The sequence below is a fragment of the Eimeria necatrix genome, genomic scaffold (assembly GCF_000499385.1).
Source record: "Eimeria necatrix Houghton genomic scaffold, Enh_scaff258, whole genome shotgun sequence".
Lineage (NCBI taxonomy): Eukaryota > Apicomplexa > Conoidasida > Eucoccidiorida > Eimeriidae > Eimeria > Eimeria necatrix.
Window position 1 is genome coordinate 27,219 of NW_013655237.1, and position 19,136 is coordinate 46,354.

The window sequence follows — 19,136 nt, forward strand, 5'->3', positions numbered from 1 at the left end:
TAACCACTGTTTGGGAACGATGAACACGCTTAGGACGGCTGCTGGGTTTGCTGAGTTCAAAGATGCCTCCACAGTCACACAAGTGTTGCCAGCATATCAAAAAGCTACTCAACGAGACGTGCAAGTGGCTGCTGAAACTCTGTGGAAAAGCGAGATCTGCCCCAAAATCACAGGGGTAAATCGCGTTCTCTGCACTGTTGAAATGGAGGCTCATCAAGTCTTCTAGGCCCTCAGGGAGCCTCAAACTACACTGGCACTGAGTGCCCGTGCCTTGACTTCCTCCTGTTGTGTACAGGCAGGGGCCGCGAGAACTGGCGAAGCTACTAAATTAACTGGCACCTATGCTTACTACCCCGTTACCGACGACAAAAAAGACTGCAACGCTGCAGTGGAGTACTGGAAGGGCGGATTCTCTCTCTTCAATAATGAGATTCCCCCCACATATGAAAGCGCCAATAATCCCTCTGTGTACAGTGACAGGGCTGTGTCTTTCGTTGCTTTGTACAACCCTCAACCCGAGCCTGTTGTTAGCTGCGTATTCCTCCAGTGCCCTCCTCCATCAGCTTCTCCCCCTAGCGCTGGACGCAGACTCTCATCTGCTTCCACCACAGTCGATGCTATCATTTGTCTGACGAATCCCGCTGCACTGAACGCAAACGCGGCACCATTCAAGTAAGTTCTAGTTGCAGTCCCACCTAGATCGAAACATCGGCGCTGCTTTGGAAGAAATACATCCCTTTTGAGTTAAACTGTATCACTGTGACCGTCATCGGTCATATTTGCTTGATAATTTGTTTGTAGAGAGGACGAATGGAACAAAATTGTCCAGGCTATATCTGGCAACAACAAGGGCGCAGCTTCCCCTGTTGGTCCTTCAGTTACCCTTGTTTCTGCGGTCGCCATCTCCGCTTTCGCTCTTTTCTAAGCGTTTTCCGGGTGTTATGACGCTAGCAATGGATTAATAGGGCAGCACTTGTCCCTGAAATCCTGAATGACAAATGGGCGTCTTTCTAGGATAAGATCAAAACGATTTTTTTGTCTTTCCTTTTGGGAAAAAGGAGGCAGAAGATATTCGAAGAGTCCGAAAGTCACACGTCGTGTTTTATCTGGAGAATTCTACGCAGAGCAGCATGAAGCAATGACCGGCCGGATGGTTGACTTCGCTGCTTTCGTCTGAAGAGCCTTGAGCGCTTTGAGGGTTGCCCAGATGGCATGAACACATAGACGGCAAGCAGTCACTTAGATATCTCAACAAGGCTTTTTTGCTTCGTCCCCTCAAATTGTACACGAGTCAGGTACATATGCAGCTGTTGCACAAGAAAATTCTAGCATCACCTCCCTCATTGAAGTCCACGGTGCAGCCGCGGACGATCGTTTTAAGGGAGTGATAGTTGATTCCCATTAGAACCCGAAAACTGAGGCAACAACCACTTTTTAAGCCTTCTGTGATACTGCACGTCGGGCAAACGTGTGTTTTACATTGTAGCGAGTCTTAGTCAACAGTCTATCCAAATTACTATCAGCGAGCAGCCTGACGCAAGGGATTATACCAGCTCTCACTACACTCCTGACTTTTTGTGGTACGCAAGTTTTGTTTTCGACAAATGAAGGTGAGCCAGGTTGGTCCATGTAGGGCTGGTCGGTGTGAGATGTTAATGAGGCAAATAGCGACGCTTTCAATTGCTGTGGCACGGAAGGAAGATGTCTATAGCGAGGTTACTGTATCCGCAAGGAGATGCATCCGGAGGACAGCTGGGGCAGGTTGAGTGCTGAGACCACGACGAGGTTAGTTTCTCCATTGCATCAATAGCTGTTAGCTTCACACATGCTGAGAGCAGACAGCTGTTTCACTGGGAGGAACGGAGACCCACTCCTCCAATAACCTGCTGCAACACGACTTCCTTCTCTAGCAGTGATCTACTACTATGGTAAGTATCCTTTACTGTGACACTTTCAGCCCCACATGTTCCAGCAGCACAATTGCAAGAATGTAGAGTAGCTCCAGCACACACCTACGAGACTTGTGTATGCTGCGGCGCAGTGGGATTCCTCAATTACCGACAGAGGAACAAAAGGCAACCGACAAAACCTGCAACAGTATTACACACCACAGTGCGTAGTGCTGTTGCATTGTTGCCAATGGTAATTCTTCTGGACTGCGTTCGAAGTGTCTGCAATGCCTTCGATTTAAGCACTTTGTTGACCAGCAAGGACGCAAGAAAGTGCCATGACACAAGCCTGCCCATTTGTTGTGACATGGCGTGAAGAGATTCAGCCTGTTCAAGAAAACGGCCATAGTATGCATCACCAGTGCATCGCCGATGTGTCTATACGCATTTAGATATAGGCACAGCATTGACAGTTGCACTGAATAGGCTTAGTGAGCATGAATACGTTTCGATAATGTCGATAATGTCGAAAGTCGTGACTGACAGCACAAGACGTGCAATCCTCTAAGTTGCAAAAAGATTCATGTAACGCATGGGATCAAGGAAGAGGGGAATCCTCTTGGTCTCGCGTACTGGATTATTTGTTCAGTGAGGGAGCCGATTGGAAGTCTGTCTAGCGCCCGCATACCGCACAGAAACTCAGCTTAAACAAGACCGCACGCAAAAAGCATAAATTATGAACCCAAGTGCCATTGACGGCCTGACCAGCGAATCCCTATTGCCCTCTTCAAGACCAAAGGTAGTATGAGCATGGAAGTGTTAGGTCTAGTCGAAGAGAAGACAGGAGTAATGCGCCTACGTGCTTTTCCAGCTGTTACCTCACTCCCCGGCTTTCGTCCAGAACAAAGACATAGCAGCGAGCACAGTAGAAACGAGACAACCCACGCTCGATCACAAAAATGCTGACAGTCCAAAAGCTGTCAAGGCAATAAATTATGGAAGTACTGGGTGAACGTTGCTTCCTTCTTAATGGATGGGCGTGTGGGAGACAATCATGGGCTGTGCCGGCACCGTTGCGCACGTTGATAGCTCCCCTTTTGCTCCTTCATCACCTTCCCAGAGTTATTCAAGTTAAGCAAAACAATATCTTGTTTTGTGGGTAACTGTGCACTGTATGGCCCTACCTTTCGTGATTTACACCACTTGCCGGAGAGGTTCTGTTAATCTGGGTCACCGCACTACCCCTGGAGATCTACAGTGCCAAGAACGCGACGAACACGGAAAATTTCCCTAAGAAAGTTGACTACACAGGCCTGCTCTAAATTGTGTGCTTCTTTCTGGTGATGCGCCGGAGAGCGAAGAATATCACAATTCATGGGCGCTTGCCAATAATCCGCCAGCCCCTCGATATTCATGCTTGAGCAAATGATCACCAGAGTATATCTAAAAACGCATCCACTGGCATAACAAAACGGAAAGAATAGGATACAGGATGAAGATATTGTCGGACAAGCCCTTCCCACTTCCACTTAAATGAGACCAGCGGTACTATCGGCGCGTGAGACGGCAAAACAAAGATTTTCCTCCAAGTCGCTGTGTTCAAAATAAATACAAAGCTTCCCATTCAAGCACTTTTTTGGCCAATACGGCCGCGCATTTGGGCTGGCTAGGAGTGTGGATATTGACCCTGCCCAAACGAGCAGCCACGGTGCAAGCCAACAGTACCCCACCGACAAGCCTACACCCACATTTAGGCACAGCACTGACAGTTGGACGGAAACTGCTCGGGTCTAGTAGGCTTCAATACGTTTGGAGCACATGACTGCACATGGCGTGCATCGCCAGCATCTGCTCGTGGCAACCCTGCAAGGCTCATAAAAAGGTTCGTCCTCTGCACTCTTCAACGCAAACGATAAAACACCACGAGAAACACTTTAGTCTCGCATGCTGGAATTTTTCGCTCCGTGAGATGGCCGATGGCAAGCTTATCAATTGCCCGCATCCTGCACACAGGCTGACAGCTTAAAAAAGTCCGCAAGCGAAAAGCATCATTATGAACCCCAGTGTTATTGACGGCCTAACAGAAGGGACCCTATTGACCTCTTCAGTACCAACAATGGCGTGAACAATCTTCTTCCATTCCTCTTCCCTGCAAACCCAGCCACAGCACAATACACTTATCATTTAGATCCACGGAAGCACGCGCTACATATAAAGGTCACACTTATGCTAAGTTGCCGATGCACTTTGGTCCTATGCAGCGAAGTCTGTGGCCTTGAGCGTTTGTTCCCACTTGAATGGCGATTGTCCCGCGGTCAGTGCTTTGGGATTCGTCAAGCAGATAACGGCTTTCGCCGTTTGATTTTCTTCTTGAAGTCTCCTAGGTGACTGGCCGTTCGGGCTTTTAGATATATCTTGAACAGCAAAGGCGGTTGCTTTTGTGCAGGTGACAAAGGCGCAGCTGGCCACAGGGTTTGCCTGGGGGTTGTAGAGGGCGACAAAAGAGACGGCCTTGTCGGTATAAACATCAGGGTCGTTCAGCGCTTGGTACGTTGGAGGCAGCTCATTATTGAAGAGAGAAAAACCGTCTTTCCAGTATTGCACTGCCGCTTTGCAGTCTTTGTCGCCGGCGTAGTATGCAGGAGTTCCCGCCAATTGATCGATTTCACTACTCTCGCCGGCTTCCTTATCATAATAAAACCAAAAGCATGATGAAACCGAGAGCTCCTGCCGTATGTGCCGCATTGTGCACGTCGTTGATTGGCTAGGAGTTGAAGAACTGCCGATAGCAGCGCGCTTCTGACACGGCTCACCCTGAATATTTTCTTGCATATTTGCTCCCATAAAGTTTCAGGTGTTATGTCTAGCTCCGACGGAGAGTGTTCCGGCAGCATTTGTCCTGTTTGCGTTGCATTGCCAAACTCGGGGAGTCCCGCGGCTACCCTTGCCTCGTTCATCTCGGTCAAGCAATTAAGCGTTTCTGAGCGGAAACTCCAGCACACACAAGCACAACTTAAAAAGAGCTCCACTCTGGAAAAAATAGGAGTTTAGCCTCGAAGGAAAGAAAAGACAGGAGCAAAATGCTCACCGGCTTTTCCCGTAATGGTGGCGCCTGCTGTTCTGTGTCCACAGAACACAGACACAACAACGAGACCAAAAAAAACGAGGAGAAGCATCTTCTGTAGTTTAACAAAAGCAGTACTAAAAAGGCTAAGAAAATAAGTTGTGAAGCGAAGCAATGGACGTTGGTCCTTTCTGGCACAGGGGCGGGGAGGGGACAGTCCGGGCCAGGTAGGAGTGGGGGCGTTTGTTCTTGACATCCTTTTATTTCTCATTCGTCTGTTTTTCTACGATAACTCAAATTAAACAAAAATAACACAGTTTGTTAGTAACTCTGTTACTCGTAAATTCGTGCCTTTCGTGATCTCCACCAGGTGGCTCAAAGGTTCTTTTGTTCCGGGTCACTGCATTAACAATGAGGATCTGGAGCAACAAGCATGCGAAACTTTTCTCTTAAAAAATCCCTCCCTAGATTAGCCCACTATGGTTGTGTGCTTCAACAAATTGCTTCGTGGGAAGAAGAAACATCGCATGGTGAGGATGCTCCTGACCATTGCTGTAGTGCACAGACACTACAATGGGGCTGGTTAGTGCTCTAGAGAGGATAGCTAGCCAGCGACCTACGAGGGGTCGCAAGACTGGAGGGACACAGGGCCCTCTTACCAGACAAAAAGTAAGAGAAAGTGATTATTATTTTATATGCACACGTGAATTCGTGGAATTGCGTGGAGACTGGGGCTGGAGACAGCGCCGGCACCAGAGTCAGCCTCCCTCCCTTAGGGACTAGGAGGCGAGCTCCCAGGAGGGTGCGAAACAGACAGACAGATTTTGAGAAACTCGTGATTTTGTATTCTTAATCGCTATAGCTGGTGTTTCTAGGAAATGGACTAGCGTAGGGAGCAGTTTATAGACCCTGCCCAAGGGACTGAGAGCACGTAGTCGCAGCTGCGGGCGCAGTGCACTACAATTGCACAACACGCCATTGGTTCAAATTGATACATATACCGATGCTCCCCACGATTTCTTCGCTTAAACACGCCCTGGCTTAGCAAGACGCAAAGGAATGAAAAGAGGGGAGAATAAATTATCGGTCGAGTTTTTTCCCCTAAAATGAGCGTGGCAACGCCATGACGCCTGAGTAGGTGAGACAACCGAGGTAGGATATGTCCACACAAGCCTTCATTCAAACTGTCTGCAATGCATTCCGTTCAAGTATCTTCTTGATGCGCAGGCATGCAATGAAACAAGCCCTCCGCTATGAAGTGACCCTGTGGAGTGACCTGGCATGAGGGTTTTCAACCAGACCAAACAAGTAGCTACGGTTTACACCAGCAGCACACCACAGCTACAGCAACAGACAGTGGGTGCTAGGCATCAGCAGCAATCCTGAAGATACTTAGGAGTAGTAGGCATTAATATTTTTGAAGAATATCGAAAATGGCAGCCGATAGCACATGGCCTGCATCGCCAGCATCTGCTCGCGGCAGCCCTGAGAGTGTTATAAAAAAAATTAATTTTCAGCACTCCTCAATATGATCGATAAAACGTCGAAAGAAACCTCGTCTCGCCCACTGGGTTTTTTCAAGGTGGCAACGAAATGCCCATCCATTGCCCGCATACTGCGCAGGAGCCAATAGTTTAAAAAAGACTGTAGGCGAAAAGCATTATGAAACCAAGTGTCAGTGACGGCGTGACGGCTGAAACCCTGTTGACCTCTTCAGTGCCAACTATAGCGCGAACAATCTTCTGCCATTCCTCCTCCCTGAAAATCCAGACGCAGTATGATCTATTGATATATTGATTCCCCACCCTAATAAAATCAAGCGCTGCTTACGGAGGTGACGCTTATGCTAAGTTTCGGGTGGGTTTGGGGTCGAATGCAATCACGTTCGTGATCCTGGGGTGTTTTCTTACTTGAACGGCGCTACTCCAGCTTTCAGTGCTACCGGATTTGTCAAGCAAATGACAGCAGTAGTTATTTGGGGCGCAGCTTGAAGTCTTCTCAATGAGTGGCCATCCGGGCTTCTAGACAAATCCTGGTCAGCAGACGCGGCTGCTTTTGTGCAGGTGACAAAGGCGCAGCTGGCCACAGGGTTCACCTGGGGGTTATATAGGGCGACAAAGGAGACAGCCCTGTCCGTATAAACATCAGGATCATCTATCTCTTGGTACGTGGGGGGCAGCTTGTTATTGAAGAGCGAAAAGCCTTCCTTCCAGTACTGCACTGCCGCTGCGCAGTCCTTGCTGCCGGGGTAGTATGCGGGCGTTCCTGACAATTTCTCAATTTCAGTTACTGCGCCTTCGTCCTTCGCATGCAAAAGTGAACAACAAAGCAAGTGAGGAATCTGTTGTTATATGAGCTGTAGTGTGCTGGACGATGCTTGGATAGTTGTGCCAAGAATGGCAAAGGAAGTGTCTTTGTGTGACAGCTTACCCCCATTATTTTCTGGCAGACTTGTTTCCACAAAGTTTCAGGTGTTATCGCTCTTCCGGAATCAGCATACTCTGGTAGAGTTTTTCCTTCTTCGGCTGTTTCCCCAAATCCAGGGAGTCCCGCGGCTGCCCTTGCCTCGTTCATCTGAGTCAAGCAATCAAGTGTCTCTGCGGAAAAATACGACACGCACAGGAAAACTGTGAAGAAACCCAGTTTTCACTCTGAAATAGCAAGAATTTTGTCTCAAAAAGCAGAAAGACAGGAGTGCAATGGCTACCTGCTTTCCCCGTTGTGGTGGCACTTTCCGTCCTGTCTCCACAGAACCCTAACACAACGAAGAGTGAAAGAAAAGCGAGGCAAAGCATCTTTTGTTATTGAAAACTCCTCAAAAAGCAGGTAAGAAGGAATTAACTTCTGAAGGGGGTTGGTGAACATTTCCCTCGTGGCGGACGGGTTCAAACGGGACATCTGCGGGCCGGTTTGGCGAGCCTGCGCTTGCTGTTGGGTCAATTCTTTTCTCCGTCTTTTCATTTTTCACAATCATTCGCACTAGAAAAGGTAAAATTCTGCAGTGTTCCAAGTTGTGCTGCATCGATTTGTGCTGGCCGTAATCTCCACTGCGTGCGTTACAGGATCACTTGTTCTGGGTAACCTGATGCTAGATCCACACCGCGAAGAACATGTTTCTCTTGAAACAGCCCTCCTTAGGCCAGATTGCTCCAGTTGTGTTAATCTTTGAGTTGCTATATCGAAGAGTAAGAAATATTACTTATCCTGAATGCTTTTGAACAATGCGCCAAACTCCAAGCAGTTCAAGTTTATGTCTACAGAAGTGCTCACGACAGCGTGTCCACAAGTACGCTCCATGTTTTGAAACGACAACAAAGAATAAGCCGAAGGAGATAAAATTATATACCCAATGTTTTTCTGTGTTTGTCTGGCCGGCACAGCAGCAGCAGCAGCAGCAGCAGCGGCAGCATTTCCCTCGTGGCGGACGGGTTCAAACGGGACATCTGCGGGCCGGTTTGGCGAGCCTGCGCTTGCTGTTGGGTCAATTCTTTTCTTAATACGTGGCAACTCCATTTTTGCTGAGTTCGTGAGACAGCCAAGTAGTATACATATCTTCAAGCGTTTATTGGAAATGTCTGCAACGCGTTCGAATTAAACACTTCCCTTGCCAAAAAGTACATAGAAACGAGCGACGACACAAGGATGATCATTTGAAGCTGCCTGGTTTGGCGAGGCTCAACCTGCCCAAATCCGCATCCATGGTGTATATGAACTTGCATCACTGATAGAGCAGCAAACATTTGGAAATACGCACAGCATTAACCTGTATGTCAACAATATTCACGCCTGGTAGACGCAAATAGGCCTGGAAAAGACCGGATATCGAAAATGGCACCTGATAGCACATGGCGTGCGTCACCCGCACGTGACCGTGACACCACACTTCACGGGCTCAAAAAGATTCATCTCCTGCACATTTTATCAAGAAATAAAAGCTAAAAGAAAACTCTTGGTCTTGCGTACTGAATTATTTAGACGATAAGGCAAACCACGACAAGTCTGTGCAGTGCCTGCACACTGCACAGCGCCTCACACCTTAAGAAAGACCGTATGCAAAAAGCGTCATTTTAAACCCAAGTATCAGTGACAGCCTAACGGTTGAAACCCCGTTGCCTTCTTCAGAGACAAATGCAGCAAGAACAATATCCTGTAAATTCAGCCACAGCACAATGCTCTGATCAGTTAATTTCAAAGGGGGAAATATCGCACAAGAAAGACAGCCATGCAAAGTTGCCGGTGCACGTTGGTTCCGATGCAGCCAAATCCATGGTCTTGGGGCATGTACCCACTTGAGTGGCACTTCATCAGCGCTCAGTGCCTTCGGACTCGCCAAGCGTATAACGGCAGTCGCAGGTTTCCCTTCATCTTGAAGTCTCCTTAGTGTCCGACCTTCGCGGCTTTTTAACAGCGCTGGAGCAGAATGCTCAGTTACTTTCTTCCAAGTGACAAGGGCTCAGCTGGCTACAGGGTTCTCCCGAGTTCTTTTTGCCGGGATAGTGTGTGAAGGCCTCCTCCAGCTCTTTGGAATCAATGCTGTCACTACTAGTCTTTACGTAATAGTATGGAAAGTAGGAGAAACACAGGAGAAACGTGTGGCGTCTCTTTCTACATGGGCCGTAGCCTGCAACATATTGGTTGATGAAGTGTACCAGAACTCGCGGCAGCAGTGTCCATGAAACCGCTCACCCCTGCCCATTTTTTTCAGATTTTCTTCCAAAAATTATTTGCAGTTATCCTTCTTCGAGTGGGGGGGGATTCCCGCAGTACTTGTGTTTCTCCAGATGCCTGCGTGAACTCAGCGACTGTTACAGCTGTGCTCGCCTTATTCGCAACGTCCGATTAGTTGATAATTTCATAGGAAAAGCTCCAACATGCACAAAACGTACATGAAGTACGAAATATCAAAAGCATTGTTGGCTGAATAATGCACAGGATGCTTACCTGCCGTTCCCGTCGTGCCTGCACTTGCGATCGCGTGTCCAGTAAACACAGGCACGAGGACGAAAGAAATAAAAACAAAGATGAGCAATTTTTAAAAAAATATTGGACAAAAACCGAGTCAGGTAAGGACATCTGGAGGGGGTTGGTGAGCGTTATTTCCTAGAGTTTAAATGAGCGGCATGGGGACATGGGGAAGTGGCCGGGCTCGAGCGACTGGGTTTGAGTTGAAGCCATTATTTCCTCCTTCATCTGCATTTTCTAGAGGATTCACATTGAAAATGTGGAGGAATACTAAAAAGAGTTCTAGAAGTGCATCTCTGTTTTTCATGGTTTCCACTGCGCGTGTTGGATGTCCAGCTGTTCCTGGGCACTGGTGATCTACGACACATAGTACCCGGACACAAAAAGTTTTTCTCTCGAAATGAAACTCACTAAACGTACTTCAACAAATGTCTGCCGAAAGCCATCTAGAAGCACGTTTATTTGTGATAAAAGACGAGAAGGGATAATGAAAGTGCAAGGGAAACTGCTGATCTGGTGGCTCTAACGGCGTGGCACCTCGCTGCATAGGACTGCCGAGACAGGATATTTTTCTACAGCTTTGCATTCAAAATGTTTGTAAAACACTCAATTTGTGTACTTGCCTAACCAATAAGCACGCAAAAATGTGCCACGAAACAAGCATGCCCTGCATAAGGATGTTCACCCTGCCCAACCGTGATATTGACCACGTCTAGATCGGTGATACAGTTACACACTATAGGCTATAGGAGGAGCTTTGGAATTTCAAGGAAAGTAGTTAGCCCGTAGTGGGCATGCGTACGTCCAGAGAACACTTTTGCCGCTCGAACCTGAGAGCGCATGGCGTGCATCGATAGCACCTGGTCATGGCACCCCTCTGGTACGAATACAAACGGGTCCATCTTCTGGGTTATCCGATTCATATGATAAAATATCAATAGAAACCCCTTGAACTTCAGTGCTGGGCTATTTATTCGGGGAGGAAGCCGACAGCAAGTCCGTTCAGTATCTGCAACCTGCACAGAGGCTGAGAGCTTAAAAAAGACGGTAACCGAGAAGCAGCATTATCAAGGCATGCGCGGCGAATGAAGGCCTGACCCGCCCAGCCCCGTTGCCCGCCTCAGGGCCAGCTATAGCATGAACAATCTTCTGCCACTCCTCCTCCCTGCAAATCCAGTCACAGCATAATACATACGACCACTTAGCTCCGTAAGAAAATCTGTAACATATGAAAGATACAGTCATGCAAAGCTGTCGGTGCACTCTGGGATCTATGCAGCAAAGTCCTTAGCCCTGTGGTGAAGTCCCACTTGAATGGTGCCGCATCGGCAGTCAGCGCCGCCGGATTCGTCAAGCATATAACGGCTGTAGTGGGCTTCTCCCCTGAAAGTCTCCTTAATGCTGGCCCGCCGTGGCTTTTTGATAGGGCTGCAGCGTCTCCCTTTGTGCAGGTGGCAAAAGCGCAGCTGGCTACAGGGTCTGCCTTAGGGTTATAGAGGGCAACAAAGGAAACGGCTTTGTCGGTATACACTTCAGGGCTGCCCAACGCTTTGTACACTGGAGGCAGCTCGTTATTGAAGAGCGAAAACCCGTCCTTCCAGTGCTGCACTGCCGCTGTGCAGTCATCCTCGCCGCGGTAGTACATGAAGGTTCCCTTCAACTTTTGGGCTTCAGTCCTTGCGCTGTCAGTCTTCACAAAAATGCATGAAAATCAAAGCAGACGTGTCATCTCTTCCTACATGCGCCGTAGTCTGCATGGCTTTGTTTGGCTGAGTGTACCAGAACTCGCGACAGCAGTGCGCTCATGACACGGCTTACCCCTGCTATTTCTTGGCAGATTTCCTCCCATAATTCAGCAGCTTGTATGTCGCTTTTAGCAGCCGGGTTTTCGGGCAGCATTTGCCCTTGTTCAGCTGCCGGCTTAAACTCTGCGAGTCCTGCGGCGGTCCTCGCCTCGTTCATCGCGGCCAAGCAATTGAGCGTTTCTGAGGGGAAAATCAGACCCAAACAAAACGGCTACAAAGGAAAACAAATTTCAACTTGAGATATCCGAAGTGCGGGGTCGAGTTGGGGACAAGGCACCAGTAGTTCGCTTACTTGCTGTTCCAGTTATGGAAGCACTTTCTGCCTGCTGTCCACAGAACACAGGCACAGCGGCAAGGGCAATAAAAGCGAGACTCATCATGTTCAAGAAAACGATAGTCAGAAAAGGGTCAACGAAATAAATTATGGAATGAAATTTGTGAACGTTGTCTCCTTCCTGGCGGATGGGCCTGTAGGAGACATATATGGGCGGTGTCGGCGCGGCTGCGCTTGTTGACAACTCGTCTTTTTTCTCTTCATCTCCTTTTTCAGACTAACTCAATTTAAGCAGAAAAATACCTTGTTTTGTCGGTTACTGTGCCCCATAAGGCTTTACCTTTCGTGATCTTCACTGCGTGTAAAGGTTCTGTGGATCTGGGTCACTGCATCACCCTTGAACGTCTACAACACCCAGAAAGCGTCCGGCGCAGAGAAAATTATCTTAAAAACCGTAAGCATACTGGTCTGCCCTAAATTATGTGCTTGTTTGTATTAGCGTCCCAGACAGCAAGAAATGCCATACAACATGAGTGATTACCAACAGTTGGTTACGCTTCAGCGGGTTAAATTGATGCATGTGCAGACGTTCACCAATGCTTTTATTTTACGCTCCCCTTCCCCTAAAGGAACTCTAAAGAATAGGAATAATGTTGCGGAAAATCAAGCCCGCATTCTGATTGTTTCTCGCTAAATGACGGCATCGGCAACGCATGGACGCTCAGAGCGTGAGGAAACCAAGACAGGATACTTTCCCCCACGATAACATTCAAAATGTCTTCAGTGCGTTTCAATTAAATTCGCACTTGACAGTAAGGATACGAAAGCGTCCCATGGCAAGCCTGCGCATTTAAAGTGACCTCGTGAAGTGACCTGCAATGAGAAGACTCAACCTGGTAAAACAAGCAGCCATGGCGAGGCACCACCAGCATATCACCGACATTACTAACACACCTTGAGTTAGCCACAGAGCCGGTAGTGATCCTGAAGGTACCTAGGACTAGTACGCATGAGTGCGTCTTGAGAGTATCGAAAGTGGCGACTGAGAGCACATGATCTGCATCGCCAGGATTTCCTCGTGGCACCCCACTACAGGGGCTAAAAAAAGTCCATCTTCTTCACTCCTAAATACAAGCAATACAACACCAAGGAAAAACTCGAGCAAGTCTGACCAGTGCCAGAACCCTGCACAGAGGCTGAGAAGCTAGAAAAGAACGTACGGGAAAAGCATCACTATGAATCGAACTGCCAATGACGGTCTGACCGGCGAAACCGCGTAGCCCTCTTCAGAACATGGACTATCTTCTGCCAATCCTCTTCCATGAAAATCCACACGCAGCACAATGCATTGACAACTTGAGTCCTTACGGGAAAGTTTTACATACAAGAGACAGAGTCATGCAAAGCTGCCGAGCATTTTGGGCCCTGTGCAGCAAAGTCTGTGTCCATGCGGTGTGTTCCCACTTGAATTGCGCCGCATCAGTATTCAGCGCCTCTTGGCTCTTCAAAGAGATAACAGCAGTAACAGATTCCTCCCCAGCGTGAGGTACCCTTAATTTCCGCCCTTCGCAGCCTTTTGGGAGGGCTGAAGGAGCAAACCTGGCTCCTTTTGTGCAGGTAACAAAGTCGCAGCTGGCTGTTCCCGTCGTGCCAGCACCCCCGGTCTTTGAAGGCGAAGCATTAAAAACAACACAGATCAAGAAAGCATAGGTGAAGGGGGTTGGTGACATGGGGGCATCTATGTGTTCGAGCGGCCGGATTCCATTATTTTCTGCTTCATTTCCTCCGTGTCAAGCTGCCCCCGTGTCACCCTCACGAAAGGATGCGAGTTTACTAGCCCAGACTTATCGAAACTCCACGCCCTTCGGACATTAAGGAGACTTCACGATGAAAAGGAGCCCACTGCAGCCGCACTGGTCGCTCAGGAAGCGCCTTTCAAGTGGGAGCACACCCCAGGGCCACGGTCTTGGGTGCATATTTGCTGCATACGACCTAAAGTATGTAAGTGCGGCAATCATATGTGGCGCTTGCTCTGGTGGAACTAAGTGATTAATATCTTCTTTTGCGGCTGAACTCGCAGAGAGGTGGAATGAGAGAAGATTGTTCAAGCTGTAAGTGATACTCAAAGAGGCAATGGGACTTCATTGAGCAATTCTTCAGTGGCATGGTTCCATAATGATGATTTTCGCTTACAGTCATCTTTAACCTGTCAGTTGCTGCATAGGCTGTGGGCACTGGGCAGATGTCCCACTGCTCGTTCCACTGAATAGGGAATCGAACATGGGAGAACAAGAGGCTTCTTTTGGTGATTTTTCATATGCATTGGAGAGCGAAGAAGAGAGAATGGATTGTTTTATAAAATTGCAGGGCCCCGACGAGTAGGTACTGGAGATGCACACCGTGTGCTATCAGGTGCAATTTTCGATATTCTCAAAGAGCAATTAGCGATTCGATTCTGCTCACCTCCAAACCCTTTGATCTTGGCTCAGGAAAAACGGAAAAGGCGTTCTTAATATTCGTTTTCAAGTGAGTGCGGCTTCGAACTAGAAATAAACTGCCCTCCTCCACGTGAAGACGATCTGCCAAGCCTGCGACATACTATGATTGTGGTCAGAATTTATATTTTTGATGAAATCGGTCTTTTCTGCAGCTTTATGGAAAAGAGAGTATGTACACTTCTGATATTTCTGCGTCAATTCTAGACTGAGTTGAAATGCCATATTATCCAACAGATTATTCTCTTTCATCTTCCGGTACTTGGTCGAACTGGTCAGTACTTAGTCGAACTGATCGCTCTAGAAAAAATCTTTTCATAGAAAAGATTTCTTAGCGTTGTACAGACACTTGGCTATGTGGATCTTTACGGGTACTCAGGTGATCCAGAACACGAGAACCTGCAAGGCATGTGGTGGTGATACGGAAGGCACAAACCCCTGTGGTGCACAGTCACCAGTACTGCCTGATACTTTTGCTTTTAAAACGTGAGTTATAGTGAAAAAGGAGACGAACGGGGAAGAAAAGGATGCCAACAGCAACCGCAGCTGCGCCGACGCGGCCCATGGACGTCCCCAGCCCTTCCGTCAATCGGGGTCGAAACAATCTTCACCACCCTTTTTATTTATTTCGTTGATCTTCTGTTCATTCAGTGGCTTTTTAAATTAAAAACTATGCTTCGTTTTGTGCTTATTCCACTCGTTGCGGTGTGTGCACTTTGTGGGCACAAGACGGAAAGTGCTAGCACGACCGGAAAAGCAGGTAATCATATTTTTTCTCGCATCTCTTCGTTTCGAAAAAATACTCTTTCACCTTGAGACTGGGACTTACTTTTACTTACAATTTCCCTGTGTGTGTTCGAGTTTCTTCCCAGAAACGATCAACTGCCTAGCCGAGATGAACGAGGCGAGGACAGCTGCTGGACTAGCTGAGTTTAAGCCAGCATCTGAAGAAACACAAGTGCTGCCGCAACATTCTGGGACTGTTATGAAGATATCAGCTGAAACATTGTGGAACGAAATCTGCAAAAAAATAATGGTGGTAAGCCGTGCCGAAAAGGCACTACTGTTGCCGTTCTGGAAGCGCTTAGCCAGTGTTTTGCAGACTGTGGCGCATGTAGCGAGACGCGCTACATCTGTTTTGTTTTTCATTCCTGCATGCGAAGCAAGAAGTCGACATCACTCAAGCCGATGATTTGGTGGGAACCTTCGCCTACTACGCCGGCAAGAACGACTGTAAAGCGGCAGTGCAGTACTGGAAGGACGGGCTTTCGCTATTCAATGACCAGCTGCCCCCAACGTACAAAGCGTTGAATGACCCTGCGGTGTACACCGACAAAGCCGTTTCCTTTGTCGCCCTCTATAACCCCAAGGCGAATCCTGTAGCCAGCTGTGCCTTCGTTACCTGCACAAAAGGAAGCGTGGTCGCTGCCCCAGATCAGTCAGAAAACCACGAAGGGAGGTCAGTAAGGAGACTTCAAGATGAAGAGGAAACTACTACTGCCGTTATCTGCTTGACGAACCCGGAGGCACTGACCGCAGGAGAACCACCATTTAAGTGGGGACACACCTCAAAATCACAGACTTGGCTGCATAGGACCCAATATGCATCGGCAACTTAGCAGATGTGTAAGCGTCATGTGTGGCGCTTGATCCATGGAGCTAATTGATAAATACACTGTGCTGTGTCTGGATTTGCAGGGAAGAAGAGTGGCGGAAGATTGTTCAAGCCATCGTTGGTACTGAGAAGGGCAACGGGATTTCGCCAGTCGGGCCGTCATTGGTAGTTGGGTTCATAATGATGCTTTTTGCCTACGAGCTTTTTTAGGCTGTCAGCGTCTGTGCAGTGTGCTGGCACTGAATGAGCATGCCAATGCCTGTTTTATCCAAAAATAATCCAGCAGGGGAAACCAAAAAATCTCTCCCATTGTTTTATCGTTGGTCTCTCAATGTTTTATCGTTGTTATTGAAGGGTGCTGAAGATAATCCTGTTTATAGCCTCTGTATAGGGGTATCACGAGCAGGTGCTGTCGTTGCACATCATGTGTTGCCAGGATCCACTTTTGGTGCTCTCCAGGCCTATGCACGCCTAGTAGAGCTAACTATTTTCCGCGTAACTTCAACGCTCTGCCTATGTCATGGTGTACGTAGCCGTGTCGATGATCTAGTGGACGTTTATACCGTGGTTGCCTGTCAGCGCAGGTTGAACATCCTCAGACCGGATCACTTCAGATGGGCAGGCTTGTTCCATGGCACGTTTTTGAGTCCTTATTGGTAAAAGTAGTGCACAATCTGAAGGCATTATGGATATTCTAGATGCAGTGCTGTGGAAAAATATCATGTCTCGGCAGTTTCACGCAGCGAGACGCCAAAGGAGAGAGGCCCGATCAATAGTTTGTCTTTCCCTTAGTTTGTTCTTTCTCCTCCATTTTGGCAAAACAAGGTGCTTTTCGATGGTTTCTGACTAACCGTTGTTTAGGAACGAATTTCGACCTCTTGAAGTGTAGCTGAATATGAGAAAAATTCGTTCTTTGCAATGGTTTTTGTCTTCTGATACAGTAATAGAATGATGAACATGCATTTCACGCGGCGTTACTCAATTGCGTACGGCTCCTACACGGCTCCCCGTTTTACTTAAATCCTTCTTAGGCGAATCAGAACACTTGCCAGATGCATAGTCTTCCAGATCCTATATTAAGCTCTCTTGGCAAGGGATGAGCCATCCTAGCCCAAAGGAGCCAGGATCACCTGCCTTGGAAGGAAGCGGCCATATCTGAGACTGTTTCCATCTATCGAGGCTGTCAGCACAGCACCCGGCTTGCTGAAAGATATTCTAACATTAGAGGTCATCTGCGCACGTCCCCAAATGCTCCGCCATCGAGCACATCTATGTTCATCTATGTTAAAATCAATCTACTTTTAAACTAGTGGTCTTCACCTTCTGTTTCTTCCCTCATCTGACAGGGGAAGAAAAACTTTCAAAGATTCCAGCTCCTTGTAACAACTGTGACTCAGCATAGCGTGTTTCAGCGTTTGCGTTCCAGTGTGCCTTCTCTAGCTTCGGAAGACGGGAACAGAATGCATGCAAGGCAGCAAGTGAGAGAGCGGCGCGTAGGCTTTCTCGTATACGCATTTGACAGGAGGCTACGACGGCAAGAGATGCAGACTGCCTTCTCTAGCGTCTACTATTTTTCACTGTCGTGCGCAGAAGGCTCTGCAACCCTTTGGGTTCTCAGCACGCTGTAAACAAAGCCAGCAGGCACGTTTGCCAGTTCTCTGCAGTCCAAAAATTACTTATCTAATCAGCCAAGCACTTGGTTATGACTGCTGGTTTGCGACATACGAGAAAGAGTGCCTTGCTCTACAGTGTATTGTGTAGGACCTCACAGAAACTGTCAATGTGCTGCAGTGCTCTCGGTACCAAGATGTAGTGTCTGCAGACTCACACACGTGCCCGACCTCAAGGCTAATTAATCGCGCAATGCCTTAGCTAATTCATCCGCCCCATTATGGAATGCTGTTCACAAGCTGTTCCTTCGATAAATCAGACCTCCAATGCAATGTCCCGTTACGCAGATCCTCAGAACAAGACTGCATGATTTTGCCACAAGCATGCTCTTTTAGTACATTTAAATAGTTTTTCATTTTTTTACAAGAATTTTGTTGCTGTTCTGCTTTGAAATATTGTCAAAATGCTGTAGAGTACGCCGAACGCCCATTCGCGCATAGCAAGCCTAGGGAGCCCGCTGGGCTAAGGCGGGAGCCGTGAGCGTGAACCTCGCTGTCTCGTTAAGATGTCGTCTGCGCTCTCATATGAACCTCGAAGAAAATTTCTCCGCTTTTTCGAACTAGTGTCATTTGGTATTAAAAATGGCTCGCTTCTTCTTCTTTTCCCTCGTTTCGGTGCCACTGCTCTTCAACCAGGCACTCGCTCAGCAACAAGCTGCTGCTGCACAAGCACGTTTGGACTTTCTTGCGCATTCCTGTTCATGGTAGAAATGACAGCCTAATTTTTATCATCTCATTCGCATTCCAACATCTTGTGTGAAATTTCCCCAGAAAAATTGGACTGCTTGGAAGCAATGAACGGGCTGAGGACAGCAGCAGGCCTTGCTGAATTTAAAGAAGCGTCGACAGCCTCACAAACTCTACCGGAAAAAAACGTTCAAAGGGATGTAACCGTGAACGCTGAAACACTTTGGGGGGAGATTTGCCCCAAAGTTACAGGGGTAAATTTCTCTCGGTTCATCGTAGATATAGACCCTCTCAATGTTCTAGGTTGTTTCGGCGCCCGAAACTCTACTGGCGCTGTGCTTTGTTCTCGTTTCCTCTTCTTGTGTCCAGACGGAACCTGAAGAGACTACTGAAGCCAAGAAGTTGACTGGTACCTTTGCGTACTACCCTGTTGCTGACGGCAAGAAGGACTGCAACGCTGCAGTCGAGTACTGGAAGGCCGGGTTCTCCCTCTTCAAAAATGAGCTTCCCCCAGAATTTACAGAGACCAACAAAACTGCTGTTTACAGTGACAAAGCTGTGTCATTTGTCGCCCTGTACAACCCGAAACCCAACCCTGTTGTCAGCTGCGTGCTTCTCCAGTGTCCTACTGCGACTGTCCCTGGCGTCCCTGGTGGACGCAGACTCTCATCTGGC

The 19,136-nt window shown here is 48.0% G+C and overlaps 6 protein-coding genes across 6 annotated transcripts; 2 read left to right on the forward strand and 4 right to left on the reverse strand.

Moving 5' to 3' along the window:
- Nucleotides 1-19: 19 nt before the first annotated feature.
- On the forward strand, nt 20-925 carry ENH_00035380 (SAG family member; the record flags this gene model as incomplete). The annotated part of the gene is made up of 3 exons (XM_013585067.1): nt 20-175; nt 296-672; nt 802-925. 3 exons carry the CDS (start codon nt 20-22, stop codon nt 923-925), a joined length of 657 nt encoding a protein of 218 aa, XP_013440521.1.
- A 2,986-nt stretch (nt 926-3,911) lies between these two features.
- ENH_00035390 (SAG family member) lies at nt 3,912-5,065 on the reverse strand (the record flags this gene model as incomplete). The annotated part of the gene is made up of 4 exons (XM_013585068.1): nt 3,912-4,038; nt 4,183-4,562; nt 4,703-4,869; nt 4,978-5,065. The coding sequence occupies 4 exons, from the start codon at nt 5,063-5,065 to the stop codon at nt 3,912-3,914; spliced, it is 762 nt and encodes a 253-aa protein (XP_013440522.1).
- Nucleotides 5,066-6,587: 1,522 nt separating this feature from the next.
- On the reverse strand, nt 6,588-7,748 carry ENH_00035400 (SAG family member; the record flags this gene model as incomplete). The annotated part of the gene is made up of 4 exons (XM_013585069.1): nt 6,588-6,711; nt 6,864-7,255; nt 7,384-7,550; nt 7,661-7,748. The coding sequence occupies 4 exons, from the start codon at nt 7,746-7,748 to the stop codon at nt 6,588-6,590; spliced, it is 771 nt and encodes a 256-aa protein (XP_013440523.1).
- A 3,202-nt stretch (nt 7,749-10,950) lies between these two features.
- ENH_00035410 (SAG family member) lies at nt 10,951-12,100 on the reverse strand (the record flags this gene model as incomplete). The annotated part of the gene is made up of 4 exons (XM_013585070.1): nt 10,951-11,080; nt 11,226-11,605; nt 11,734-11,900; nt 12,013-12,100. The coding sequence occupies 4 exons, from the start codon at nt 12,098-12,100 to the stop codon at nt 10,951-10,953; spliced, it is 765 nt and encodes a 254-aa protein (XP_013440524.1).
- A 3,284-nt stretch (nt 12,101-15,384) lies between these two features.
- Nucleotides 15,385-16,314, forward strand: ENH_00035420 (SAG family member; the record flags this gene model as incomplete). The annotated part of the gene is made up of 3 exons (XM_013585071.1): nt 15,385-15,528; nt 15,608-15,948; nt 16,188-16,314. The coding sequence occupies 3 exons, from the start codon at nt 15,385-15,387 to the stop codon at nt 16,312-16,314; spliced, it is 612 nt and encodes a 203-aa protein (XP_013440525.1).
- A 2,159-nt stretch (nt 16,315-18,473) lies between these two features.
- Nucleotides 18,474-18,506, reverse strand: ENH_00035430 (hypothetical protein; the record flags this gene model as incomplete). Its single annotated transcript, XM_013585072.1, has 1 exon — nt 18,474-18,506. The coding sequence occupies one exon, from the start codon at nt 18,504-18,506 to the stop codon at nt 18,474-18,476; it is 33 nt and encodes a 10-aa protein (XP_013440526.1).
- Between the last annotated feature and the right edge of the window lie 630 nt (nt 18,507-19,136).